The sequence below is a fragment of the Salvelinus alpinus genome, chromosome 10 (genome assembly GCF_045679555.1).
Source record: "Salvelinus alpinus chromosome 10, SLU_Salpinus.1, whole genome shotgun sequence".
In the NCBI taxonomy this organism is placed as follows: domain Eukaryota; kingdom Metazoa; phylum Chordata; class Actinopteri; order Salmoniformes; family Salmonidae; genus Salvelinus; species Salvelinus alpinus.
Window position 1 is genome coordinate 52,262,215 of NC_092095.1, and position 26,503 is coordinate 52,288,717.

Here is a 26,503-nt window from a genome sequence, read left to right on the forward strand (position 1 = left end):
ATTCGAAATTACGCCCAACCTAAACTGTTAGCCATGTAAGGCAAACACACAATTGTAGAGAAAGGTTAGCTTCTCCGTATTGATTGTGGCTCACTAGAAACGCCCATTTGAAGAGTATTGAGATGGACCCGTTGTCGGCAAGGAATCCACTTTAGAATACTGGAGCAGTTTCATGATGTAAGTAATACACAGTCAATAAGGAAAATGTATCGGGTTATTAAATATTACTGTCGTATGAGCAATTTTTTTGGGGGGGCGAAAGAGTTATTAACACGATACTCAATTGATAGGCAATTTATTTAATCAGTCATTACCACACATATCTTAGTCTACAAGGAGAGTCATGTTTCCTTCAATGTCAGTGCATTTCACAGGTCAGCAAGACAAACAAGTAATATTCCAAACAACAAAGTCAACATGTATAACACCATTCAGGGGTCTGCGCTTCTAACATATCTTTCTTCAAAACAGGAAAGAATGCAACAAATACCTCAAAACAACCAATATTTACATACTATTGCATCATTCATAGCGGTGACGGGGGGAAACAAACAGGGCTAGATTACAGAACTGGCACGCAGGGCATGTGCCCCGCCATTGCTTCCCCTTGGAGGTCGGGGCCCCCCAGAAAGCATAATGTGTAGAATTGCCTCAATATAGCTTTAAAACAGCAAATTGTTCAGGCTCATGCCAAAATGTGTAGAATAGCAGTATGAAACTGCTATAAATTAGCTGACTTCCAAATGCGGTAATCCGGCCCTGGGGGGGTGGGGGGGGGGGGTATGCTATACTCTTGGACTGGAAGAAGCACACAGGAAGAGTGATTAAGGCACCATGACGTGGAGAGAATAGCTTATCAATGCAGAGTTAAAGTCAAATCCCATGCGTCAAGCAGGTCTTCTCTTTGCATTCTGCCTATCAAAAAAGGGTTGGGAGAACCTTTCCAGGCTGATATTGACTGCATTGGTGTTGAGACTCAACTAGTGCTGTGTTTTTCATACATTTGGGGGGGGGGGGGGAATGTGATAACTGTAGCTTTTGAAAAGAAACACCACGAGGGAGCAATCTCATTCAAAACCAACTAATAAGGTGACGATATTAAGTTATATTCTGCTCTTAAAATCAGAACAGACAGATATCCAGGAGATTAACATTCATTTTGAACCAGAAAAATAAGTAAAACATTTGCTTGCATATGAAAACAAATTGTGGAATTCAGACATAGTAACCAGAGTATAATAATACTTGTAGTACACAAAAAGACATTGGTCATCATGCGGTCCATTTTCCAAAATACCTCAAGGAAGGTGGACTATATCCCTTTGGGACTGCGAAAGGAATGATTGTTACTTTATCATACATCTCATATCAACAAATGCATTCACTTTGGGGGGCCTAAATCGTTAAAATACTATCTGTATCATGCCAAGCCTTGTCAATCATTTTGAAACATGGAATCATCCAAATTGAGGTCTGTGCAAAACCAAAGGAGTAATGTCATGAATTACCTACAGTATGAATTCAGGAACATTGTCCCCATTATAAACTTGTTCATTGTAGTGACAGGTTGTGTGTGTGTGTGTGTGTGTGTGTCTTATCCAAGCTGTGACATAACATGTGCAGGGTCATGTTCATTAGGCACCAAACGGAAGAAAAGTCAAAACAGGGAGGGACTGTATGTACTTATCCAATAACTAATTTACCGTTGTAAGGCGTTTTAAAACATTCTGTCGCATGCCCTAATGAACATGACCCAGGCCGTGCCAATCATATCCCAAAATATGGCTATCCAGTTCACACCGTCGAACGTCAATCGTGTACTTTGAAAGACGCACTTCCATTCTCGGTCTCGTGTGCGACATCACTGTAAAAAAAAAAAAAAAAATCCCTCTGCTGAATCGTGATTCTTGAACACTTTAAAAACAACCCAAACGAGCGCGTCGTCATACGATTGTGAACGCGGCGTAAATGGAGTACCTTTTATCTGCTCAAGGAGATATGTCCTCATTCAGAGTGGATTATACAAAAAATGATCATCTGTACAAAAGCCTGTACCTACTACCTTGAGGTTTGAGTTGTACATCGAGTGGGAGATGAAACTATATAGCTTTTCATCACGTTATAGGGCTTTCCCCAATACTTTTGCATCCGTATGCATGTAAGTGGAGGTCGCGCTTTACCTCGACAGTTTAGGAAATAACCCCACACATTCACGCGCACACACAAACCAAAAGAGAGCGTCAGTCTCGTGGCTACACCCGTTCTAGATGATAGATCTCACTGACCGGTAGGACTAAGTTTTCAGAGTGGGTGTTTTCCACAGTGGTTTGTGATACATCCAGCCTTCGCCCTAGCACAGAGAGAAGGAGAGAATAGAAAACATGACATAAAATAAAAAGTACAATCTAAGATTTCCTGCTACGCAATTGTCATTTGAACCTGTAAATGTCTGACAGAAGAGAATCCATTATAAAATCCATTGATTCCTGAATATAAACTGTAAATGCCTCATTAGATATCATGTGTCCATTATCCTTGCATTCTTCTAGCAAAACTGGGTGTCAAAATGCCTGACCGCTTAACGAAACAGAACGTTTCCTGAAGAAAATGTGTGTGCCTGCTTCAGCTGTCTGTCCAGAGCTCCCCCAGGTCTTACTGAAGCAAGCGCGCTAAATATGAACAGGTTTGTCAAGACGATGTTCTACGTACCTCGCTCTCAAAATATCTGGTCCTCCATGGGGTCTCGGTCTCAGTGCGGTGTCTCTCCTCGGTCCTCTGTCTCTCCTCCAGGATCCTCTTGTACTCCGTGGCCTTCTCAATGTCCTTCTGACGCAGCGTCTCAGTCACATGCTGCCACAGGCGCCTAAAAACAGAGTTATCTATTTACATCATGACTATTAAATGGGACAAGGCACAATCAACAGAGGAGACATAATTAACTAAACATCTTATTTTTCATCTACAGTCCTTATCTATGCCACAACCTCACCTGACAGCGGCGGAAACAAATCTGAGCATATTAATGCCAATATGAATTAACTTTTTGGTCTAACCTTGATTCAGTTGGTCCTTGCTTGTCGTTGGGGCGCACGCGCTTCTTGGTGACGGGCAGCTTGGTGACGTCCACCATGCGCGTGTCGCCGTTCTGGTAGCTGAACTCGAGCACGCCGTTCCACTCGCCCTGAACGCGGCACACCACGGCGCTGGTGGCGTTGTGCTTTACCTCCGCCGTCACCCTGCGTGAGGCGCCACGAGAGCAGGAGGACACATGGTCAACGTTATCAACCAATCACAGCCTCTCCGCACAAACTATGCAAAACAATTTGAGGTCACTTCAAGCCAAAGAGTTGGGGCTTTTGTCAATTATTCAAACACTTGTTTATTAACTCAATTTAAATTAATCTTTCTTTAGCCAGGATAATCCACTCCTCAACAGTCACTGTTTTCCAGGGAGTTCTAGGATCCAAAAAAATATAATAGTTTAAATCTAAAAAACACAGTAACATAACATAGAACTAACTATATGAAGCCGTAACGGCACAGGGACCAAAAGCCAATGTAACAATTTAATGAAAGCATTAGAAATTCCTCTGCAGGTGTGTGTGTGTGCGCGCTCTGTGAGGGGCACCCACTTGTGCAGCTTGCCTCCGTAGAAGGGCTTGGTCTGGAAGGTGATGACTGCGGAGTATCCCGACTTGGTGCAGTTCACGTTAACCTTTCCCCCCAGTTCCACCCAGGGCACGGTAAGGATGGAGCGGGCGTAGGCACAGGGCAGCGTGAACGTGTACTCCTCGTCATGCTCCAGCAGGTACAGACAGCCTACACATACAGATTACAGTAAGGTTTATACCTTATATCCTGTTTGCATTACAGATCACTTTTAGCCAGAGGTTTGAAGTCAAAAGACTCAACAATAATTACTTCCTGTATGGAAGAAATGTCCACTCTCCCTTTGACATTGGTCTGAAGGAAGTAGGCCTAATCCCTTACCGAGTCTCTCCATTTCAAACCCAGTGCCTTAAATCGATACTCCGTCTCTGGCCGGCCTTACCTTCCCCGATCATGGACACCCCGATGGACATGCCCATGAACTTGCTCTTGGTCCACACGTGGGTGTTGACACACATCCGCCTCTCGGGGCACTCGGCGTAGAAGCCCGACACGGGCGGGTGATGGGACACCTGCTCAGCCACGAAGCGCAACTGGTAACTACCGTCCTCCCCCTCGGTGGTGGGGCTTCCCTGGGGAGGAGAGGGGGGCGAGGGGGCATCCTTGGCAGGTTCCCCTGACCTAGGCACCCTCCAGGAGCAGTGGAAGCTCTCGCCGATGATGGGGTTATAGGGCTTCTTGGCGATGGCGCCCTTGCGGCCCTCATGGAAGGAGGTGAGGTAGTACTCGACAAAGCGCACCATGCGCTCCTCGGGCCCTTGGCCGTCTGTGATGGCTACGAACAGGTCCGGGTGGGACATGAAGTCAGCGTACATCTCTAGTAAGGAGCGCTTCTCCAGGATGAAGGTGGGCAGCACCACCTGAGGAGACAGAACTATTTATGACCTTTAATAAAGTGGGTTGGGTTATTGACAATTGTTCAATAATCTAGTGTGTGATCTATAATGACATGTAGCTATGAGGTAAAGATTTAAAAAAAAGCTTCAATTGGAATTTGAGAACACATTCTCTTTTTATATTCTTGACTAACTACCATCCGACACCCAACAGGCTTTGAGCCTACACTAGCTGCTGCGAACCATGGGAAACTGAATTTCACTGAAGTAGAGCTGTGACGATAATCGAAAATTATCGACGCCGACCATACAGATCGCTTATCGCAGGCATTTTGTAGCCTATATTAGAGAAATGTGAAGTCTGAAATGAAATGCGTTCGCTACTCTGTGTGATGTTAATGGGACAACTTATGGCTAAAACCATCAAACAAGTCATTTTAGTTTAAAAGATAACGCAAATAAAAACTGCGGCACATTAACTTTAAAACGTATCGTTCTACTTATTGTTATCGCATCAATTCAAGCAATTAATCGCAATATGGATTTTAGTCCATATCGCCCAGCTCTACTATGAAGTCAACAAGAAAAGTGAAACAACAAACAGAGGCATTTCTTAACTGCCTTTACATTAGCCAATCAGAGGACGGGAAACAAGACACCACTATGGTCTGTCTAGCTGGGCCTTGGTCCAGCCCGATGCATGTTTCAGGCGGTGTCCAGGTCACGGCCGGGGGGGGGGGGGCAGCGGTGTGAGCGTTGTGGAACTCGACCTACCCGCGTGAGGTCCATGCCCAGCTTGAGCTGCGAGAGCAGGTGTAGGATGACACTGCGTTCCTCCTCCACCGCCCCCAGTTCCTCCTCCTTTTCCGTGAACGCGTCCTCCACCTCGTCCTCCCCGTCAATCTCCTCCTGGCAGGGGATACAACAATATTTACGTTGAGAACAACAAAAGGTGTGGCTTGCATCTTGAAAAACAGTCAAACTGAAGTACCTACAACTAAAAGCCATGATTGAAAATAAAAGGCCTTTATTTAGTTATATTTACCATCGTCCTCACCTGACCATGGACACATTGATCATTGGAAACAGTGCTATACATTTAATTACTAAATAAAAAGTACTGAAGTCAAATTGTCCTATCCAAAGAGATACGCCTATCACTTTTCAAATACTTTCTTTTCACATCGCCTTTTCTAGCACAGCTCCAGTAACTATGCTGGATGCGTAACCAGGCCACTCCTACTCAGAGCTTGATACGTACAGCCTCAGGTCAGTACAGTTTGGCTCGATAGTGGGAAAAGCCTTTTTGGGTCTAGTAATGTTCTGTGTCCTTACCCCTGAGAAACTGCAGGGCTCCGTGGCACTGAGCTCCAGGAGGCTCCCCTCCAGTGGCCCTCCCTCGGTGCTGAAGCTGTCCAAGGGCCCGCCATTCTTCAGGATGTCCGGCAGCTTGGGCTCCAGCCACTCGATGGTGGGCCCTGTAACACCCGACACAGCGGCGGCCGCCACGACCTTTAGCTCAGAGGTACTCATGCTACGCTACGCTACGAGGCCCCTTGAGGCTACCAGACCAAAACAACAAGGTTGTAGCCAGCGACCATTCAAGAAAGACCCAGGCTGGCGTATTACCTGACAGTTCCCTAGGAATACAGGATGAGACGTTAACTCGATCCCCGGTACACGGGGAGTATCGAGATACATTTTATGCCCCGCCAACAGGAAACCGCCTGATTGGTAGGTTAGTGTTTGGGTGGGAGGAGAGGCCCATTCAAATTAGCACAGCCCACACAATCCTTGACAACTTTTCCTGATTGGCTGGTCCCCGGGTTCCGTCCTGTTTGTGGGCCTAATGAAATATGGATGCCAGGTAACAAGATCTCTTACGATCTCCTTCGTCAAACCGGGAACTTGACAGCTTTTCACCGTTTCCCCTATTCCACAATGTCTGGTTGACTCTGTCGAAAGAAATGGCTGAGATCGTAGCAGCCATACACTTCTGGTAAGTCTCTTGGCTGTCAGTATGGTGCGGTGTGATCAAAAAGGAAGAAAGGTGGTTAATTGGGAGAGCTGTTATTACTCAGTTACCCAATGAGAGATCTGGTTACCAGCCTAGACAGCCGGTAAGAATAAGTACCGCTCCCTCATCAATTATGGAAAATAATTCCACTGTCGGCTTTCGGGTAAAACATCTGGACTGGGAGGGTCTACATGTGCAATTCCATGATTTGTGAGGTAGAATTGTGCAAGCACACGATGGGTGTCTAGTACATGTCACATACAACTAAACACGACTAAAACCCTTCTTGGAAACAAAACACCTTCAAGACTTCCATGGCTAACTTTGAGAAATGGGTCAAGGAAAAGGTAACTTAAACAGTTTCTACCTTGCTCTCTTCAGTGGTAAATGAACCATCTAGAAGGCAAATCTGAGAAAGCCGGGCAATAAAGATCTACCCACTGAAAAAACTAACAGTGCGTGTACACAGATCCCTTTCTTTTCATTGGAGTTCATCCATAAATGAACATTCATTACTGTCACCAGTAGTGACCTACTCCCCCTCCCCTCCAGGCCCCCAGCGGTCACCCTCACCTCCCAGGGAGCTCCTCTGGCGGGCCACCTGCTGCAGCTGCAGGATGTGCAGGCAATCGTTGAGGCAGTTCATGGTGGCCATGGAGGTGGCCTTGAGCATCAGCAGGTCCTGGTCTAGCGGGGAGAGGGGGCCCGCGGCTGGGGGCAGGCCCTCGATGGTCTGGATCAGGTCTCGGTGCTGGCCCTGTGCCTGGGTCATCATCTGGGAGTAAAGAAGAGCGGAAGGAACCGGAGGAGTAAGTTGATACCGATGTACAAATGTGCTTACTGTATCCATCATTAGATTAAAACAAGAAGTCCCTGTAACCTAGTCCTAGATGAACAATCTTCATAAAATGACACTAAACAAAGAAAAGATGTGTAAAAACACTAAGAAGAGAATACCTCTATGACAAAATAAATTTCTAATAAGGCAGAAGAGATATTCTTCTCTCTACCACCAGCTATTCCTGTTGAGACGCGAAGTTATAACAACAAAAAAACCTGATGGAAAATACAAAAACACTAAGAAAAAGAACAAAAAAAACCTTTAAGCTACGCTAAACCCCACTTCTATTTTGGTTCCTGAGGTAAAAGCTACCATCCCTATCCCCAGCCTACCTCTCTGGCGTCAAGCAGATGGTCGGGCAGCAGGGACCTCTTGGAGGAGTACAGCGAGGAGCCCTTGTGGAGCTGAGTCATGCTGAAGAAGGAGGCAGCGTTCTGGTTCTGGAGCTGGCTAGGCCTGCGCTGGGACAGGGGCGAGCTGGCGCTCCCCTGAGACGCCATGGAGTAGCTGCGAGACTTGGGCGGAGGGTTACTCTGGACAAAGACAAGATGGTCAACAAATTTGTCATACAGTGAATCTCATCTGTGATAGGATCTTTAGATAAGTATATTTTGATCATTGGAGCTTGTGGAACGTAAGTAAAGTTGCCCCCTAGACTCGGATATTGGGTCAGTTTAGTATTTCCCTCACTAATGGTTACAGCATAGAGATCGAGGCCTCATCTTTGTATCTGTGCCATTATATAGTGTGTGTGTGACAGCATGGGCAGCGACATTGAGGCTTAGGCCATTGTCGTCTTTGTTATTGGCTGATTGCTCCCAACTTATAAGAATCCCCACCAGTTGACTACTTTAAAAATGGTGGAAGCACTCAATGGAAATGTCTATGTTAAAACGAGTTATACATCTATATTAGTTACAGCTTGGATTGTGGTAGGGGAAAAGGATCCTAGATCTGTACCTCGGGGAATCTTAACCTATGGAGCCATCTTGTTTGTGACTATTTGTGTGACCTTATGGTGTCATGTCAGTGTGCTCTGGAAATGTTGATTGTCTTCAACTCAAGTGCTCAAGATGCGAGACGAATTAAGGCCAATAATGTGAAGTGTACTGAATCGAGTCGTTATGGCTACGCCACAATTTACCCAAGAAGAGTTTGCATCATGCTTGTGGTTTGTCACATTCTGTCTTATCATCAGTATTTCAATAGAAAATGTACATCTGTTAGGAAGTAAAACCAACTGAGTAATAGACTCACTGACTTCAGCCAAGAACGTAAGATCAAAGTTGTTTTTTAAGGAAGTGTCACATCCCCCCCACCCACCCCTCATTTGTCTGCTATGATGCAGCCAGGGGTGTCTTTGGTGTGTTACAACACTACACTCAAAGTCTAGCATCTAGGATGGTCTTGGCTCATAACTAAGCTAAATTAATAGTAGCTAGAGTTCCCCATCAATGTGTTCTCATTATCAAGCACAAACACTACTACATCTAATCTAAATACAAGACATCCGCTCTCCACTTCTGTTATGAAGCTCATGTTACAGGCAACCATGGACACGATCAATAACAAAACGAGCTAGTAGAGAGTGTCTGGTTCAAGGGAAAACATTGTTGCGAGTGAGAAAGAGCTTGTGATGGTGAGTGCGTATGCATGCAACTGTGTGTGTGTGTGTGTGTGTGTGTATGCATGCAACTGTGTGTGTATGTGTGCAACTGTGTGTGTATGTGTGTGTGTGTGTGTGTGTGTGTATGCATGCAACTGTGTTAAAGCCCTTGCCTTTACCTTCCCCATGGCCTCAGTGTGGTGCTGCGTGCAGATCTGCAGCCGGCTCACCCAGTGCTGTCTCTCTTTGGCGTCCGTGGCTGGAAGACAACACCACAAGGTCACATTCATTAGTGCACACGGTTGCAAAATGTTTTGCAACTGAACATTCAAACAAGTTTCCTATTGGGTATGTTCAGTTAGTGCATCCCTGTTTCAGTCGGTTTTCTTTAGTTTGGTGCCTGAACAGAGTTAACTCATTACAGTGCAGCAGAGTGAATCTCTCCGCATGGATCAATAACGACAACGTTATCCCTCGCCGACCGAGGATAATGAGAAAACCGCCATTATCGCGTATTGATTTGGATACGTTTTACATGCTTTCTCCCCTTCCTGAAGTCTTGGTACAATAGTCTGACAGTGACTAGATGTGTATATTGCCTGTCCAACTACTGACTGTCCAACTACTGACTGACGCATTGAGGATATAATAACATTGTGTTGAAATGCAAACCATACATGTCCAGTAGTAGACTACTCAAACAGCATGACACTTGTATGAGTTGTTGTAGCTGTTTTGATTGGTGAGGAGTGTGAGAGACAGATAGTGTGTGCGTTTCACCTCGGAGCTTGTATTGTTCCCCACTGATGGCATTAACCGTGAAGGTGTGGGAGTCCTCGTCGCTGGGGGATATGACCGCCCCTGCCAAGGGGAGTGTCCCGCGAGGTTTCTGGGGCCTGGACTGCTCATTGACAAAGTACTCCAACAACCCTGCCTCATTGTTGAGGACAAAGAACCTGCATGAAGAGCAGAACGTTCAATTCAGAAGACGCTCTTATACAGAGCGATTTACATGACCTATAGAAGAAAATAAGGTCGGGAGCCTTGCGAGGGCATAGACAGATTTTTCATCTAGTTGGCTCAGGGATTCTAACCAGTGACCTTTTGGTTACTGGCCCAATGCCATTGAGCTCAAGATGCTTGTTGGCAAAGCATTGAATCAATTCAATAGTATGTTGATTTGATCAAATTGTAAATACTTTTACTAAATGCACATAGCACTGTTTAATCAATGTTCTTCAACCTGGGCTGCCCACTCACCTATATTGCCATCCTGTTACCAGGTTGGTGTATTTCATCAGGTAACCGTCAATATTTTCCATGTGGTCACTGAATAGAGCAGAGATTGAGAAAATGATTGACAGTTAACAAACACGCTAGTTATGCTACAATAACAGCAATGGGTTGGCAAAGTTCAACTCCAGATGAACCTCTGATTCAACTCTGACTAACCTGTTAACTAATAACTAAGTCAGTAAGCTCAGCTAGAAAAGCTAGAAACCATAGCTGGCTAAACAGCTAACATTTGACCAAGGGCTTGCTAGTTAACCTTACCAACTGAAGATGTGTGTTGCACTGCCTATTAACCAAACAAATAACTGCAGCTAACTAGGTTTGCACGATTGGTTAGCCAGATAATTAGCCTAGCTAGTTAGACAGAGAGCATACCTGTACTGCCAGCCTTTAGAACTCCCTCTCCCAGAACTACCAGGCGTCCCTTTCTGGGGAAAGACATCCAGTTTCCCTTCACTGTCTGATATTCGTATTGCCGTGGCGGTTTCTCCTTGCATAGTCATAGCCAACGTTATAGCTAGCTAACAAGCTACAAACCTTGCCAGAAACGTTAGCTAGCTTGACAGCTAGTCACACAGCAATCTCTAATCTGATTTGCTAACTTGAAGGCCTTGCTCACAGATGGATTTATTCGGTTTATGCCTTTACAAAACACATAGTTTTTCATGAACGATAGCTATCTAAACGACTGATTAAGTAATCCATCACAATATATTCTTATAAAAACAGTGGCGTGCTAGCTAGCTAGGTCGTGAGCTTGGGGTTTACATGATCCAAATCGCTGCTAACAGGCTTCACGATGACGCGTCACGGAACTGGAGTCATGTGATTCAATTCCATGAAAGGACTTCCGCATTGGCAAAACAATAGGGACATTTGTGGCATACAAAGTTTGTCAAAATAGGTTGCAGTTGTAGAAATAGAACACGTCTTCAAATATATCCTGCACATACCCCATCGAGCTACCGTCGGCATATATTTCAGTCGTGTTGCATGACAAACTGAGAATTTTGTATCTCCCCGAGCTCGGCAAATCGAGAAAATTATAGGACTTTCTCCATGGATAAATGTATCTCCATACTTGTCATGACAGGTTCGTCGTGGTGGCACACCCAGAATAACCCTACTGTTATCTAACCTGTACAAACCTTTCCCTTCTTTTATATACAGGGTCAAAGGGCGGTGTGCTAATAATAATGTGCTGCCCACACGACTAGGGCGTGTAAGGAAGTTATGGACATGGTTATAAACACGGCATTTTACTGATCCCTTAACACTGTTCAAGGAATCGTGGCTGCTACTCTACCTTAAAAATGCCTGCTAAGAAAGTGTGCATCGTTGGATCTGGAAACTGGTATATTTATGGGCTTTCTCTATTTTTATGTGCCTGCATTCGACAGAATTGTATCATGAGTTCCACTCATTGATTCATAATGTAGCCAACTAAGTGCTGATATTTGGCTAAATTGACAACTTGCATGTAGTTTCATAGAAGATCAAAAATAGAAGTTTGATTTACATTCATTGAATGTAGGCTTGGGGATATGCAAGCCATTCCGTGTACTGTTATAATCTGGTTATGGTACCCCCAAGATATATTTAGCATGTTGTTCATTTTGCGACTGGGATTTTGAAAATATGAATGGTGTTATTCCATTGCCCTCCAATCTAATCCGTTTTCATCATCTCCTAGGGGCTCTGCGATAGCCAAAATCGTTGGTCACAATGCAAAGGGATCCAACAGGTTTGACCCCATTGTTAACATGTGGGTGTTTGAAGAGATGATCGATGGCAAAAAGTTAACAGAAATCATCAACACAGAGCATGAGAACGTCAAATACCTACCGGGTCACAAGCTTCCCAAAAATGTGGTTAGTATTGTGTTTTGTTTAATATTAGATTTTTGTCTCAAGATTACAAATCATTGAGTTGGGCAATACAGCTGGAGTTAACGTTATCTCCGGACATGCTTTGCGGTTGTGTAAAAGGATACACACAGATAAGATGAGTGAAGTTTGACCTATACAGAGATGATAACATATCCGTCTGGGGTTGTTCACAAGAATCCAAGGCATTCTGCCTTATCCCTAGGGTTCTCAGCTTTAAGCACTGTTTACCGGTGGGCCCGTGTAAAACTACAACCCCATCTTTGTTTTAAAGTTCAGAAACGTCAATGATCATCGCATGCAATGCAGTTTCTGAAACATTGAATTATCTTTCATATCAGTGAGAAATAATCTTTCATATAAAAAAGATACACTTACTGTATCGGTTTGCACTGAGCCATAGGGCTGTGTGTATGCATAGTATGGGATCAATATCATGCCAACTGTGTTCCTCCAGACGACAAAACTACACTTCCTTTCCAGTTACGCTTACACACAGGTGTTCGAGCACGCTAGATATCTAATTAGCACAGGTGGTTTTCTCTGCCTTCCATTAGTCTTCCTTAATGAAGCACTGTAACATGGCCATATGGGAACACAAACCCTAACCTTATAAAATAGTGCTGGGTTAAGAAATCTAGACAGTTACATATCAGGATATTATTTTTGACAATATCATGTAGTTTTGACAATATCGCAATATGATTTTTTTGTTAGTTGTCCAGTATTTTTCCTTAGCTTTTTTTCCTAGCTTGTTCTCCATCTTTTTAAGTAGGGAGACAATTTGTTTTCAGCACTTTTATTTCCCTGACCGATCCAAACTCGTTTTCTCATGTTCTTGCTTGTCCCTCTGCAGCTACGGTGAACAGTTTGGACATCGAATCGCAATAAAATCACAGTATCGAATCGCAATACATAGAATTGTGAGAATCGCAATACATATCGTATTGGCACCTAAATGTCGTGATAATATGGTATTGTGAGGTCCCTGGAAATTCCCAGACATACTATAAAAGGTGTGTAGTAATTTAGACTTACGTTTTTTGGAAATTATTTCTTGCTGCTATGAAAGATACTTTCCTTATATTTCCAAAACCGTACCGCAAGTGATGTATGTTAACGTTCAGAACGAGCGTCGGGGCTCTTAACAAAACTCCCCCGGCCAGAATATACCTTCATGAATAGATGCTTAAGGTAGTTGGCATTCTATGAACGGCTTACCAGTCTGACATGCCTTGCTTTCCACTATGCCAAGACTTAATGTGGGTGTTATTGTATCCAGCCGCCCCTTTTGTCAATTCCTTAAACGACCCTGTAACAAAATAACATCACATAACATATTGTAATCACAGGAGGTTGGTGGCACCTTGATTGGGGAGGACGGGATCGCGGTAATGGCTGGAGAGGAAAAAAATGGATTGGTATCAAACCCATGGTCTCTACGTGTTTGATGCCATTCCATTTGCGCCGTTCCAGCCATTATTATGAACCGTCCTCCCCTCAGCTTCCTCCACTGCGTAATGTAGATTCACGATAAATGCTACTACACAGTAACATCCATCATGAACAGTACAATGTATCATGCTATCTTTTCCCGCTCCAATTTACCAGGTTGCTGTTCCAGAAGTCACAGAAGCGGTGAAAGGGGCCAGCATACTGATCTTTGTCATTCCACATCAGTTCATTGGGAGGCTATGTGATCAGATGAAACCTCATCTTACACAGGGAACCATTGGGATATCCCTCATCAAAGTAATGTCATTTAGCTCTTTTTCACACCAGCTCTCACTTAGAAAAAAACATTGCTAAAATCTATAAAATGTATAAGTCTGACTTTACTCTGGCTTCATATCGGGCTTCTTATCACTCAGGGAAAGTCTCAGCTGTATGAATTTATCATCATGGCTATGATTATACACTCATTATGTAACAGCAGCCTAGTCTAAAAAAAATGCAGCCACCCAAATGCTGGTAACTAGGGTATATGTTACAAAATGAGTGACTTTGAAGGCAGCCTAAGATCTCTTTTCTGCCCTGGTCCTTATTCAGGGCATCGATGAAGGCCCCGAGGGCTTGAAGCTCATCTCTGACATCATCCGTGAGAAACTGGAAATCGAGGTTAGCGTCCTGATGGGGGCCAACATTGCCAACGAAGTGGCTGATGAGAAGTTCTGTGAGACCACAATTGGTAAAATATTTTTCCATAATATTATCTAGAATAGTGCTGTAATGTTTCGTGTCCTCCTCGGCTTGCGTTGCAACTCCCGCGGATGCAGTTACGTGTACCTTGACTTTCTATCACTACCGGAACAGGAGCTAAGAACGAAGCAAACGGACATATCTTTAAAGAGCTGCTGCAGACTCCCAACTTCAGGATCACCGTGGTGCAGGAGAGTGACACCGTAGAACTCTGTGGGGCTCTCAAGGTACAATTTACATTTCAACTCAAAGAGAACAACTTCCGCTCCATCTAGCTACGTCGTGAACGTAACTTTCACAGGAGGCCTATGCTTCGCTGCACTGCACCTCTGTTTTATTTGCTCACATTGTCAATTATTTTTTTTATTTTTTTTTTTACAAATCATGAATCATAATGCTGATAGAAATAGAGTAGAAAACTGCAGATAACACTCATGATTCCTTACCCACTCTCTCCTTCCCAGAATATTGTAGCGGTGGGCGCTGGGTTCTGTGACGGTCTGGGCTTTGGGGACAACACCAAGGCTGCAGTGATCCGGCTGGGGCTGATGGAGATGATCGCCTTCACCAAGCTGTTCTGTAAGGGCCAGGTTTCCTCCGTGACCTTCCTGGAGAGCTGTGGGGTCGCCGACCTGATCACCACCTGCTACGGGGGGCGCAACCGCAAGGTGGCCGAGGCCTTCGCCAAGACGTCCAAGGTGACATATCTAGACAAATGCGATTCAAGGATGTGACTGTGCTGTGACCAGTGCAACTTTTAACCTATTTGTCAGGTTGATAACGGTTAAGATATTAATATCCATCACTTCAAGAAACTTGTGTGTGTGTGCTTTAAGTAACTATGTTGCATACCTTTCCAGTCTATTGAAGAGCTAGAGGCTGAGATGCTCAATGGCCAGAAGCTCCAAGGCCCACAAACCTCCGCTGAGGTGTTCAAAATTCTCAAGAAGAGAGACATGATCAGCAAGTGAGTACAGATCTTTCACCTTAAAGTGAGACTCAGCGATATGACTTTGCTTGCTCTCACACAGTCACACAGAGTATCTGCGTATGTGCACTGTTCCTGCTTCACGCTACTACAACATGATGGCTATGGGTTCAAAATAGTGAAGAAGTTTAGCCTCATGCTTCAACGCTCTTGTGGAAATTGTGGCCTGATTTTTTTTAAAGTTTACTTCGCGCATCGCTGAGCCTACCTTCAATACATTTAATGACTTGCAAATGTTCCTCCAATATTCCTCTACTCATTCACCACATACATTTTCATCAAATTAGCTGCAAATAGGAACTGAAGCTCTCCTCAACAAATGTGTGAGTGCTGCTAATGGAACCACCTCTTGCTGCATTGAGATTTAGTGCAATGTTTTGTCTTGTAGGTTTCCGTTGTTTGCCTCTGTGTACCAGATCTGCTTTGAGGGAAAAGCTGTGCAGGAGTTTATCACATGTCTGCAGAGCCACCCTGAACATATGTGATCACTCTGGAACCTGCAGCCATGGAACCTGCAGCTCCTCCAATGGTGTAGAGTGAAGTTGCCCCTAGATGCTGATCTTGTCAGTTTTGCATTCCCCTATGGTTAGGTTGGGATTGGAGAGGGGAAGCTGATCCTAGATCTGTACCTATAGGGCAACTTCACCCCCGGAGCCACTTCCAGTAGCACCATCATACCATCAGAGGGCAGCAGTGCTGCATAAATGTTTATTCATTACACTGTAACTACCTAAAAATGTAACTGTAACCACTAAATATTCCTTATCATTTGATACTAAGTCTGAAGAACCACTACTTAACGTACTTTGTCGCATGTTCAAATGTTTTTATGTTTTGATTGTGTGTCAGCTTATCAACTAAACTAACTACACTTGACAATGTAAAGTAATCTTTGTTGGTTACAAAAATGTTTTCTATTCATTTAACAATTTTACAATTTGTGGAACAATTATTCTCAAAATAATAATTTTGAGTGAAAAACAAATGTATTGTGACTCTTTTGTTTCACTTCATCTTGTCACATGGGGGCACACTTACTCTAGCTGCATTGGGGCGGGAGGTAGCCTATTGGTTAGCGCGTTGGACCAGTAACCGAAAGGTTGCTAGATAGAATCCCAGAGGTGACAAGGTAAAAATCTGTCATTCTGCCCCTAAACCCACTGTTAGGCCGTCATTGTAAATAAGAATTTGTTCTTAACTGACTTGCCTAGTTAAATAAATAAAAAAAGAAATTGATGTCACTTGCCCTTTTTAACTTTGAAATCCTTTCAGAGGATAACAGTGAACAATACAGTTTGAAATAGTTAAGATGAGGGAGGAATAACAAAGATACGTTTATTTGATTGTCTAATGTTGTCCGTGCAGATGTTTTGAAAGAAAATGAAAGACCATATTTATTTTAATTAGATGTTCCCCTGATGAAAGAAGGATTGCTTATGTTTAACTGATTTAAATCAGCTTTTCATAACAATTACATTTATCTAGTTCTTGCCTTCACTTCAAAGATGGCCTACTTATCCTAGAGAACACAGATGTAAATGTTGTACAGATATTCCACAAACCCATTCCCTGGAGTCTTCTGTGACACAACCATATCAGACCCAGGATTAAAGAACTATCGTGGCCCTTGTCTCTCCATCTCTTCTGGCTGTATCACAGTGAGAAGAACAGAGGCTTAGTGGGATAGCGAGTAATCAGCTAGGCCTTTGACTGTCCCATCAGATCAGAGGGACCTTGATGCTTCCATCCATCCCTCCACGCTTCCACCTTGTCCGTAGCCACGACCGTGTCCAGCCATGGTTCACTCTTTCCTGGGTAACCCGACGAGGAGGAGGCCTCTCTTCTGGTTGACAGCTCCACAGACGGGCTGCCCCAGATCCCACACATCCCTGTACATCAAAGGGCCCAACGGAAGGCAGGGGGCCACGGAGATGGCAAAGGCCCAGGTTGAGGCACCCTGTCCGCCCCTGTTTCCCGTGGGACATGGGGCCCCAGGAGAGGACCTGTGTGGGGTCTTCCAGAAGGTAGGCTCCCCTTCACCTCCAGCTGAAGTGTCATCAGTGTTTTGATGTGAGACAGTGAGAGCCTTGTGCAGGTTGGGACCCTGATCCTCTGTCACAAAGAGAAGATGTGCACCTTCAGTCCTGGGCTTGAAAGAGCAGCTTATTCACCATGGTAACTGCACTGAGGCCAACTAGTCCCTACACAACACTGTCCCATTGTGAGAGAGAGTGAGTCTTGGACTTAGGAGGTCGAAAGTGAGCAAAACAAGAGTGTGAGGTCTGGATAGTTCATGGTTGAGATATCACTGAGTCTGCATGCGGCTGACAAATATATCTACTTATCCAATTATAGCAGTACAAGTTGACAGTGCGACTGACTTGGGTTCAAACCTGGCTCTGCTGGGTGACACGAGACTGTGTTAGCCCGCTTAGCTAAAGCCTAGGCATTAGTTTGAGGTACTAACGCAAGTTGTCAAGTCTCAGGCAAAGGTTCCTCATTTAACCAGTGTGGTTCTGAACCACCTCTGTTACAGCACCAACAAATCAAGGCTGTCATTACATGAGGATTAACTCAACATTTTGCAATATTGAGTTTCAACAAACAGTGTTCGCTGTGATTTACTGCGTGTAATGAGGTGGGGTGAGTTTTTCGCTGTTGGTTGATCGCACCTGTGTCTCACATGGATGGTTCTGTCAGTGTTCCTCCTCCAAACGTTTCCCCAGGCCTTGCAGGCTCTATATGGGCCACCCCAGGCCCCAACCACCTGGCTCTCACAACCTTATATTTATAACAGTCGTATAATTCTAGTTCTGCGTGAAATCCCACACAGACTAGAATATCTTGCTCGGTAAGCTATATAACCTGTGTTCAAATAGGATCTATTTTCTTTCAAATATTAGATTTTTTCACTGGTACTTCATCGAACACAGTGCGATGGAAGCAAAGGAGTAGTGCAAACCTGTACCCTATATGTAAAATGTATGCACGCATGACTAAGTCGCTTTGGATAAAAGCGTCTGCTAAATGGCATATATTGTTATATTATAAACTGGGTGGTTAGAGCCCTGAATGCTGATTGGCTGACAGCCGTGGTATATCAGACCGTATACCACGGGCATGACAAAACATTTATTTTTACTGCTCTAATTACATTGATAACCAGTTTGTAATAGCAATAAGGCACCTCGGGGGTTTGTGGTATATTGGCCATATACCACGTGGTATATTGGCCATATACCACACCCCCTCATGCCTTATTGCTTAATTATAGTATTACTGTACCTGGCATTTCAGTTTGATTGGGCCTAAGTATTTGAAAGAAAACTAACACTAGTGGAATCCAGGTCTGCTATACCCAGTTTGTCTGTTTTTCAGAATATGATCAGTGATGCTGAATGTCAAAGGGTGGGGGAGAGGGGGAAGCAACGGCCCATCCTACATCCTCTCTGTACACACACAGCTAATTACAGGGCCTGATCTCCTCAGCTGTCACTGACACAGTCTCTTTACATGTCAATGCCAGCCGAATGGGCCCTCATCATCAGCGCTCCCTCCCTGTCCCAGGGCCCTCATAGGAAAATAAAACAGACAAAAATGCCTTGTCCTCGCCCCAGCTGCCAGTCTCACAGGGCAAACATGGCATAATGGCGCAGGGAGCTGAGGTTCAGTCGCAGGGCACACACACACACACACACACACACACACACACACACACACACACACACACACACACACACACACACACACACACACACACACACACACACCTCCCTCCACCCTGCCCTACCCTTCATCTGCACCCACCCTAGCCTACCCCATGCACATTCACAGGGGCATAACGTAGTCTTTCTGGGGGCATCTCATCACACCACGCCTCACAACGGCCCTCCTTTGTGTTGGCCTAGCACTCTGAGGAAATGATAAAGTACAAGGAGTGGGTGTGTATTTGTGGCGGGAACTGGTCCGTTTTTATGACGGCCTTTTGCCATTTGTGGAAGGAGAGGTAGGGCCTTGGCTAGGAGCCCGGCTGTGGTGTGGTGGTGTTGGCTACATACAAACCATCGAGGGTGAACACAAGCACATTTGTTTAGGCCTCCTCCCCCCTCACCTCAGGCAGCCTTGGGAGGAACAGTTGACAATTCCTAACCACACTAGCCTGGACTGGATACCCATCCACACGCTGGGGATAGACAAGGCCGGTTGGGGACAGGAAGAAGAAAGGAAGCTTACCTGAAGACTGGACAAAAGAGGCAATATCATTTTGTTTTAAGTATGTTGACTTTTACTGTTGATTTGTTGATTTTGATGCAGTTTCAAAAACAAATGGATGACTTATCACTCCAAATGACAGTGGACTGTCTCTGAAAACATCAGGGAGGGCAGAGTTGTATAGCTTGGTAATGTTTTTATTCTACATTTTGTGCCTTGGTTCACCGGCATCTCTGTTCATCTCCTGAGAAGCAAGAGTTGCTAGAATCAGTGAGCTTAACATTTCAAGATGTGGACAATTTATTTATCTACGGATTCCCTTTGTAGCTCATGAATGTTGATTGCCATATAAAGGGCCTCTCTTCAAGCTGCTGATGTGAAAAGGGACATTTCTTTATTCCCAGTGGGACTGCAAATAACATGGCTTGGACATTCCAACATGTCATTGTAGCATGGGGCGATGCATGAATCCACTTAGTGTTCCTCTGAGCAAAAACATTTCAGTAGACACAGAATCTATGTCCCAAATGGAACCCTTTCCCCTGTATTGCAGTACTTTTAACCAGAGGCTTGTATATTTAGATCTGTTCTTGTCTATTCATTTTCTGTATTATGTCATGTTATATGAGTAGAGTAGCTTCTGCTTTCGCAACAGCTAATGGGGATTAAAATAAAACCCCTGGTCAAAAGCAGTGCACTATAAAGGGAATAGGGTGCCATTTGAGGGAATAGGGTGCCATTTGGGATGCCCTCAGAGACTGCCTCGACACTGAGCACGTTTCAGCAGACAGACTGCCTCTACACTCCCCAGTCATCTCACTACACTGGGAGCTACACTGTCTCAGATAGAACCATGCTTCAGTTCCAGCTAACATTTTTGGTTGGATTTGTATTGGATAGTAGATTTCCCTTCATCATTACATTCTTCTTTTATGATGTTTTATGATGTTATCAAAACAGTTTTACCTTTACATGTATAGGGACACACAATAGCATTGAGTTTGCTTGTTTTAATATTTGTTCTAAGAAGAAACAAAACACATACGCTTTTACCATTAACCAGATGCCTGGATAATTAAAAGTCATATTTATCTCAGTGTTGGTATGGAAGCTGTAGGACTGACTGCTTTATGAGCAAGCAGATTTAACTCCCAGATGCAGCTGGGAATTCCAAAGGGTAGTGTTCTGGTTAACTATGGGAATTCTCTAACAATATCTTTCACAGAGACTTGGCCAACTCTTCATCTTTATGAATTCCAGACATTGGATTGTATATGATTGTATCAAGATATAGATTTGCCATTCCATTGCATCACGTAATACGTTATGGCAGAAAGGAGAATGGAAATATCTTTCAAACATGAATCTGTCTGAGAGTGTTTGAGAAGAGCTTTGGTTGTTTCAGTATGGTGCACTATAGTATGCATTTGCTGCAGAGTAAAATTTTGTCGCCTATAGCTCACCCCATGGACTAGCTCCAACCTCTTGCTAATCATCAGTGCAAAGAAAACAGGAAGGAGGAATGTCTGGTGAAAGCTGGTCCGCACTGAAAACAATGAAAAGTAGATATTTCATCATCACGACAATGATGACATGTAACGATGAGAGTAGGCTAAATGTATGGGTATCTGACCATAGAAGTCCAACATTGCTCCTCCCCAGTGTCCCAAACTGGTTATTAAATAAATGAAATGGTATTTGTCACACGCTTCGTAAACAAGAGGTGTAGACTAACAGTAAGCCTTTCCGAACAATGCAGAGAGAAAAATATAGAAAAATAATAACAAGGAATAAATACATAATGAGTAACGATAATTGGCTATATACACGGGGGACCAGTACTGAGTCGATGTCCAGGGGTACGAGGTAACTGAAGTAAATATGTACATATAGGTAGGGATAAAGTGACTAGGCAATAGGATAGATAACTAACAGTAGAGTCAAAAGAGTCAGTGCAAAAAGGGTCAATGTAGATAGTCCGGGTAGGTATTTGGTCAACTATTTAGTAGTCTTGGAGGTAGAAGCGGTTCAAGGTCCTGTTGGTTCCAGATTTGGTGCATCTGTACCGCTTGCCGTGCGGTAGCTGAGAGAACAGTTTATGACTTTAGATACTGTATGTGAGGTATTGCTCTCTTACTGGAAAGTGCAGGGTGAAAATCACTTAGGGCTATAGGCCAGATATACGTGTTCTATCCTATTTAAAACCTTGTTAGAAAGCAATTACAGTCAAAGTACTGCTAAGTACACTCACAAAACAATAGGCGATAGCTCAACATTCATTTGCTAATAACTATAAATCCATAAATAAGTAAAACTGCAATGGCACACTTAACGTTGAGTATTTGCCTCATCTTCTTTTGTAAGTCTCTCTCTACTAGAAACTGCATTCCACATTTAATAGGTTTAGAATGTTCTGGATTTGAAACTGCTGACATTACTCTCTACAATAGTCTCTGTAGTCTTTGCAATAGGCTTTTTTTATGGCTCACAGGCCTCTACCTATCTTAGCCAATATGACTCAAAGCAGACCAGATATGAAAGAGCTTTTGAGAAACATTTTGTTTGTAACATTGTTCACCACATAACACTGGTGTATAATTATGTCGTGAAGAGATATTATCATTTGTCAATGTTTTGTAGTTCCAAAATATGGTGAATCAGTGGATTTGAATTTTAATAGTAATTGATGATCTACCTAGCAACTACTTTTCTCTGTTCTGATTGGTTAGATGTTGAGAACAGGAAGTACTTGAAGTGACATTTCTGTGAATGTAGTCCGTTCATGAGTAAAAGAGAAATCAAACGAGTAAAGAGTAAAAGTGTAATCTGTCTCCATCCAGTGTTGTCAACATAGAGAGTCATCAATCCACCTTATGAAGAACCCTCAAACTACGTTAGTACAGCCAAAGAGCAGTAATGGTAAGTCTGGCGGTGGCAACCTATTGTCAGAGTGACTTTGACATAATATTTTATTACCCCTTTTTCATGGTATCCAATTGGTAGTTACAGTCTTGTCTCATCGCTGCAGCTACCGAACGGACTTGGGAGAGGCGAAGGTCAAGAGCCATGCATCGTCTGAAACACAACCCATTCAGGCACCGGCTGTGACAGAGCCTGGACCCGAACCCAGAATCTCTAGTGGCACAGCTAGCACTGCGATGCAGTTCCTTAGACCACTGCGCAACTCCGGAGGCCCGACTTTGATATCATTTAAAGAAAACACAGGCTATTTGTCATAAAATGTATCCTGTCGTTGGCTCCTTCCCTTCATCCACACTGAATGGAAAAAACTACAGGGCCACGTTCAGCAGGACACAATACAAATGTACAACAAACATGCCTCTGGCACGTAGAACAAGGAATCATGGGAGCTCTATTCATGGTATTTCTATGTGCAATGTTTCACAATGTTTACTTGCTGAACATGGCCCAGGTAAAAAATTATAGGGTGGAATCTCGTCATTAGGCTGGTTTTCACCTGGGGCAAAACGTTCCGTTCAGTTTTGCAACTGTTTGGAGTAATGATTACACCCCTGGTCAGTTCTTTCAGATCACTGCATATAAAGGAGAAGAGGTTAGAAGAGGAATGATCTTTAAAGCTTTCTTCCTCTTCAGTAGAGGGAGGAACTCTTACACCCCTCTACTCCTTGGCAATCGTTTCCTCAGTCGCCCTCAAAGGATCTGACCCTTAACCCCCAACAGTTTAAGGTCTTCCCTCCAATGTATGGGTTCTAGCCATGGGCCAAGCCATATATTTTGTGCATGATTACCTTGTCAGTAGCCTCTCAGGTCGTGCAGCCAGCCACAGTGAAGTGTTAGACGTCACGAGGAGAGAGATACTCTTTCCAGGTTGAAACTGAGAAATGTCAATACGTTTGATTGCACAAAAATGCTATATTTTTTTATGAGACAGACTGCCACATGTATCCAATGAATTAGATTAGATTGAGTAGAATAGATTGAATTTGCATGTTCAAATGTCAGTTCGAAGATAATGGAGTGCGTCTTCACAAGTGGTTTGTGTACTAGCATTTGAGCAAATTGATTAATACTGTTATTCTGATTAGATTTATCCAAGAAGGCTTATCATAGCCAACTAATGTTTTTGACATTATGTATCATTTGAGGCTTTCCAAATTAAATTCTCAAGGAGTCGACTACACCTCTTCTCACCAGCTGTAGACTACACTCTCATCTGACCAGTTGTAGACTACACTTATGTAGTTGCCTTATGATATAAGACCCATTGTATAAAGGGGCAATCTGGGATACAAACAACAACAAAGCACCACGCCAATTTTGGGGGTAAACAACTCAGCCTCGCTTTGACAGGCAATGTCACGGGTCTCCTAGACGTCTCTTGCCAAACAGCACAGCAATGCAATGAGCTACGAGAGGAGGAATGCGAAAACAGTGTGGAGTCTTTTGAAAAATGCATTTGTGGCCATAAGGAATGCAACAGAGGCATTTAGAGAGGCTGAATCGGTGCATTTGTGATCGCCGACTGCGATGACAAACAGTGGGTGACGTGACCGGTCTGATGGTTTCTGTCAGTGTGCCCCTTGTCTACTTTACTCTGGGTCTGTGGTGAGGAATGCTTAAAGTGTTAAGAAGCAAACATTTTGTGGGGAGCCCCAATGAAAAGCAGACCGGGGTCCTTATTTGGAAATATTTAGTCTTAAGAGTAGGAGTGCTGATCCAGGATCCCCTCCTTGTCAAAATTGAAACGAATAAATGTTGATCCAAAAGGCAAAACTGATCCGAGATCAGCACTCCTACTCTGAGACACTTAATGAATATGGCTCAAGGGCTTCTATCTAAACAGTAGGAGTGCTAATCTAGGATCTGTTTTGTCTTTTGGATCATATTGATTACTGTTATATGGACAGGGAGGATCCTGATCCTAGATCAGCACTCCTACTTTTAGACACTTGAGACATACAGCCTTTGGGCCCCATATTCAGAAATAGTCTAAGAGTAGGAGTGCTGTCCATAAAATCAAGCTCATCATGATCTAAAAGGCTAAACTGACCCTAGATCAGCACTTCTAAACTGATCCTAGATCAGCACAACTAAGAGTTCTCTTGAGTTTGTGAATAATGGCCCAGACCAGTAGTTTCCAATCAGCATGGTAGTAGAAAAATCTGGTTGGCAGTAAAGCTGTGAGTCACGTGTCTCCCTTTAAATGAGAGAGAGAGAGAAAAAGATAAACACTTTAAACCTTCTGAGAGACTGGGGTCTACGCCAAGCCCAGACGCTTAAGGAATGCAGCTGGGCCTTGCTTGGTTTGCCACAGCCTGAGAGAGACATAGTAACGCTGGCTGGTCAGACAGACTCAAGTCAGCTAACCAACAGAGCTTTTGAGACGGAAGTATAGCATTTGCAAACATAGATAATGTGTGTGTGTGTGTGTTGGTTATTCTATCCTTGTGGGGACCTAAAATCCCCTAAAGTCCCCACAAGGTCAGTAAAGCAAGGACAATTCCCCCATGAGGACAAACGCTATTTTAAACTTAGGGGTTAGAATTAGAATTAGGGTTAGAGGTTAGTAGTTAGGTTTAGGGTTTGGGTTAGCGTTATGGGTTATGGGTTAAGGTTAGGGTAAGGGTTATGGTTAGGGGTTAGGGAAAATAGGATTTTGAATGGAAATGAATTGTAGGTCTCCATGAGGTTAGAAGAACATAACAATTGTGTGTGTGTATAGGAGTTGGGTAAATGTGGTTGTTTGTGACATGGGCGAGTCTGTGCAAATTGGTGGGCATTTCTTTGTAAAAGCTCCATTAGCAGTAACGGGAAGTTTATAGGAGCACATAAAAATTGGTGTCAAATGAAAGCTATGAACCTATATAATTATTTTATTAAGGCATATATAAACTAGGCATAAGCAAAGGTTTCTAGTCAAACGGATGGAAAAGGGGTTTTAGAAAACATCTAGCAGAAAAAGTCTTAAAAGGTATTAGACATGCATCAAAACACAATATTGTTGAAGTTAGTCTAAAGAAGGCCAGTTTTACTGCTTCTTTAATCAGAACAACAGTTTTCAGCTGTGCTATTATAAAATGCAAAAGGGTTTTCTAATGATCAATTAGCCTTTTAAAATTATAAACTTGGATTAGCTAACACAACGTGCCATTGGAACACAGGAGTGATGATTGCTGATAATGGGCCTCTGTCCGTCTATGTAGATTTTCTGTAAAAAAAATCCAGCTACAATAGCCATTTACAACATTAACAGTGTCTACACTGTATTTATGATCAATTTGATGTTATTTTAATGGACAAAACATTAGCTTTTTTTTCAAAAACAAGGACATTTCTAAGTGACCCCAAACTTTTGAACAATAGTGTAAGTCCAGGCTCTGGCTGGGCCACTCAAGAACATTCAGAGACTCCTGCTTTGGTCTGGCTGTGTGCGTAGGGTTGTTGTCCTGTTGGAAGGTGAACCTTCGCCCCAGTCTGAGGTCCTGAGCGCTCTGGAGCAGGTTTTTATCAAGGATCTCTCTGTACTTTGCTCCGTTAATCTTTCCCTCAATCCTGACTAGGCTCCCAGACCCTGCCATGAAAAACATCCCCAAAGCATGAAGCTTCCACCACCATGCTTCACTGTAGGGATGGTGCCAGGTTTCCTCCAGACGTGACGCTTGGCATTTAGGCCAATGAGTTCCATCTTAATTTCATCAGACTAGAATCTTCTTTGTCATGGTTGGAGAGACTTTAGGTGCCTTTTGGCAAACTCCAAGCGGGCTGTCATCTGCCTTTTACTGAGAAGTGGCTTCTGTCTGGCCACTACCATAAAGGCCTGATTGGTGCAGTGCTGCAGCAATGTTGTCCTTCTGGAAGGTTCTCCCATCTCCACAGAGGAACTCTAGAGCTCTGTCAGAGTGACCATCGGGTTTTAGGTCACCTCCCTGACCAAGGCCGTTCTCCCACGATTATTCAGTTTGGCCAGGCAGCCA

General features: G+C 43.7%; 2 protein-coding genes across 2 annotated transcripts; one reads left to right on the forward strand and one right to left on the reverse strand.

Moving 5' to 3' along the window:
* Positions 1-278: 278 nt before the first annotated feature.
* On the reverse strand, positions 279-11,047 carry LOC139532236 (oxysterol-binding protein-related protein 11-like). The gene is made up of 13 exons (XM_071329610.1): positions 10,638-11,047; positions 10,230-10,298; positions 9,750-9,925; positions 9,149-9,228; positions 7,696-7,896; positions 7,096-7,297; positions 5,841-5,983; positions 5,280-5,414; positions 4,052-4,529; positions 3,633-3,819; positions 3,054-3,236; positions 2,710-2,863; positions 279-2,350 (listed from the first exon to the last, which is right to left on the reverse strand). The coding sequence occupies exons 1-13, from the start codon at positions 10,763-10,765 to the stop codon at positions 2,294-2,296; spliced, it is 2,193 nt and encodes a 730-aa protein (XP_071185711.1). The 5' UTR covers positions 10,766-11,047; the 3' UTR covers positions 279-2,293.
* A 60-nt stretch (positions 11,048-11,107) lies between these two features.
* On the forward strand, positions 11,108-16,320 carry LOC139532237 (glycerol-3-phosphate dehydrogenase [NAD(+)], cytoplasmic-like). Its single transcript, XM_071329611.1, has 8 exons — positions 11,108-11,616; positions 11,956-12,133; positions 13,760-13,900; positions 14,198-14,336; positions 14,462-14,574; positions 14,812-15,045; positions 15,208-15,314; positions 15,724-16,320. Exons 1-8 carry the CDS (start codon positions 11,576-11,578, stop codon positions 15,818-15,820), a joined length of 1,050 nt encoding a protein of 349 aa, XP_071185712.1. The 5' UTR covers positions 11,108-11,575; the 3' UTR covers positions 15,821-16,320.
* The last annotated feature ends 10,183 nt before the right edge of the window (positions 16,321-26,503 follow it).

Excerpts from the sequence above, each read along its gene's own strand:
- LOC139532237 (XM_071329611.1), top strand. The coding sequence starts at position 11,576 with ATGCCTGCTAAGAAAGTGTGCATCGTTGGATCTGGAAACTG. Across the intron at positions 13,901-14,197 it reads TTGGGATATCCCTCATCAAA|GGCATCGATGAAGGCCCCGA; the intron begins GTAATGTCATTT and ends GTCCTTATTCAG. Across the intron at positions 15,046-15,207 it reads CCTTCGCCAAGACGTCCAAG|TCTATTGAAGAGCTAGAGGC; the intron begins GTGACATATCTA and ends ATACCTTTCCAG.
- LOC139532236 (XM_071329610.1), bottom strand. The coding sequence starts at position 10,765 with ATGACTATGCAAGGAGAAACCGCCACGGCAATACGAATATCAGACAGT. Across the intron at positions 9,229-9,749 it reads GGAACAATACAAGCTCCGAG|CCACGGACGCCAAAGAGAGA; the intron begins GTGAAACGCACA and ends GTTGTCTTCCAG. Across the intron at positions 2,351-2,709 it reads CCAGATATTTTGAGAGCGAG|GGCGAAGGCTGGATGTATCA; the intron begins GTACGTAGAACA and ends TCTCTGTGCTAG.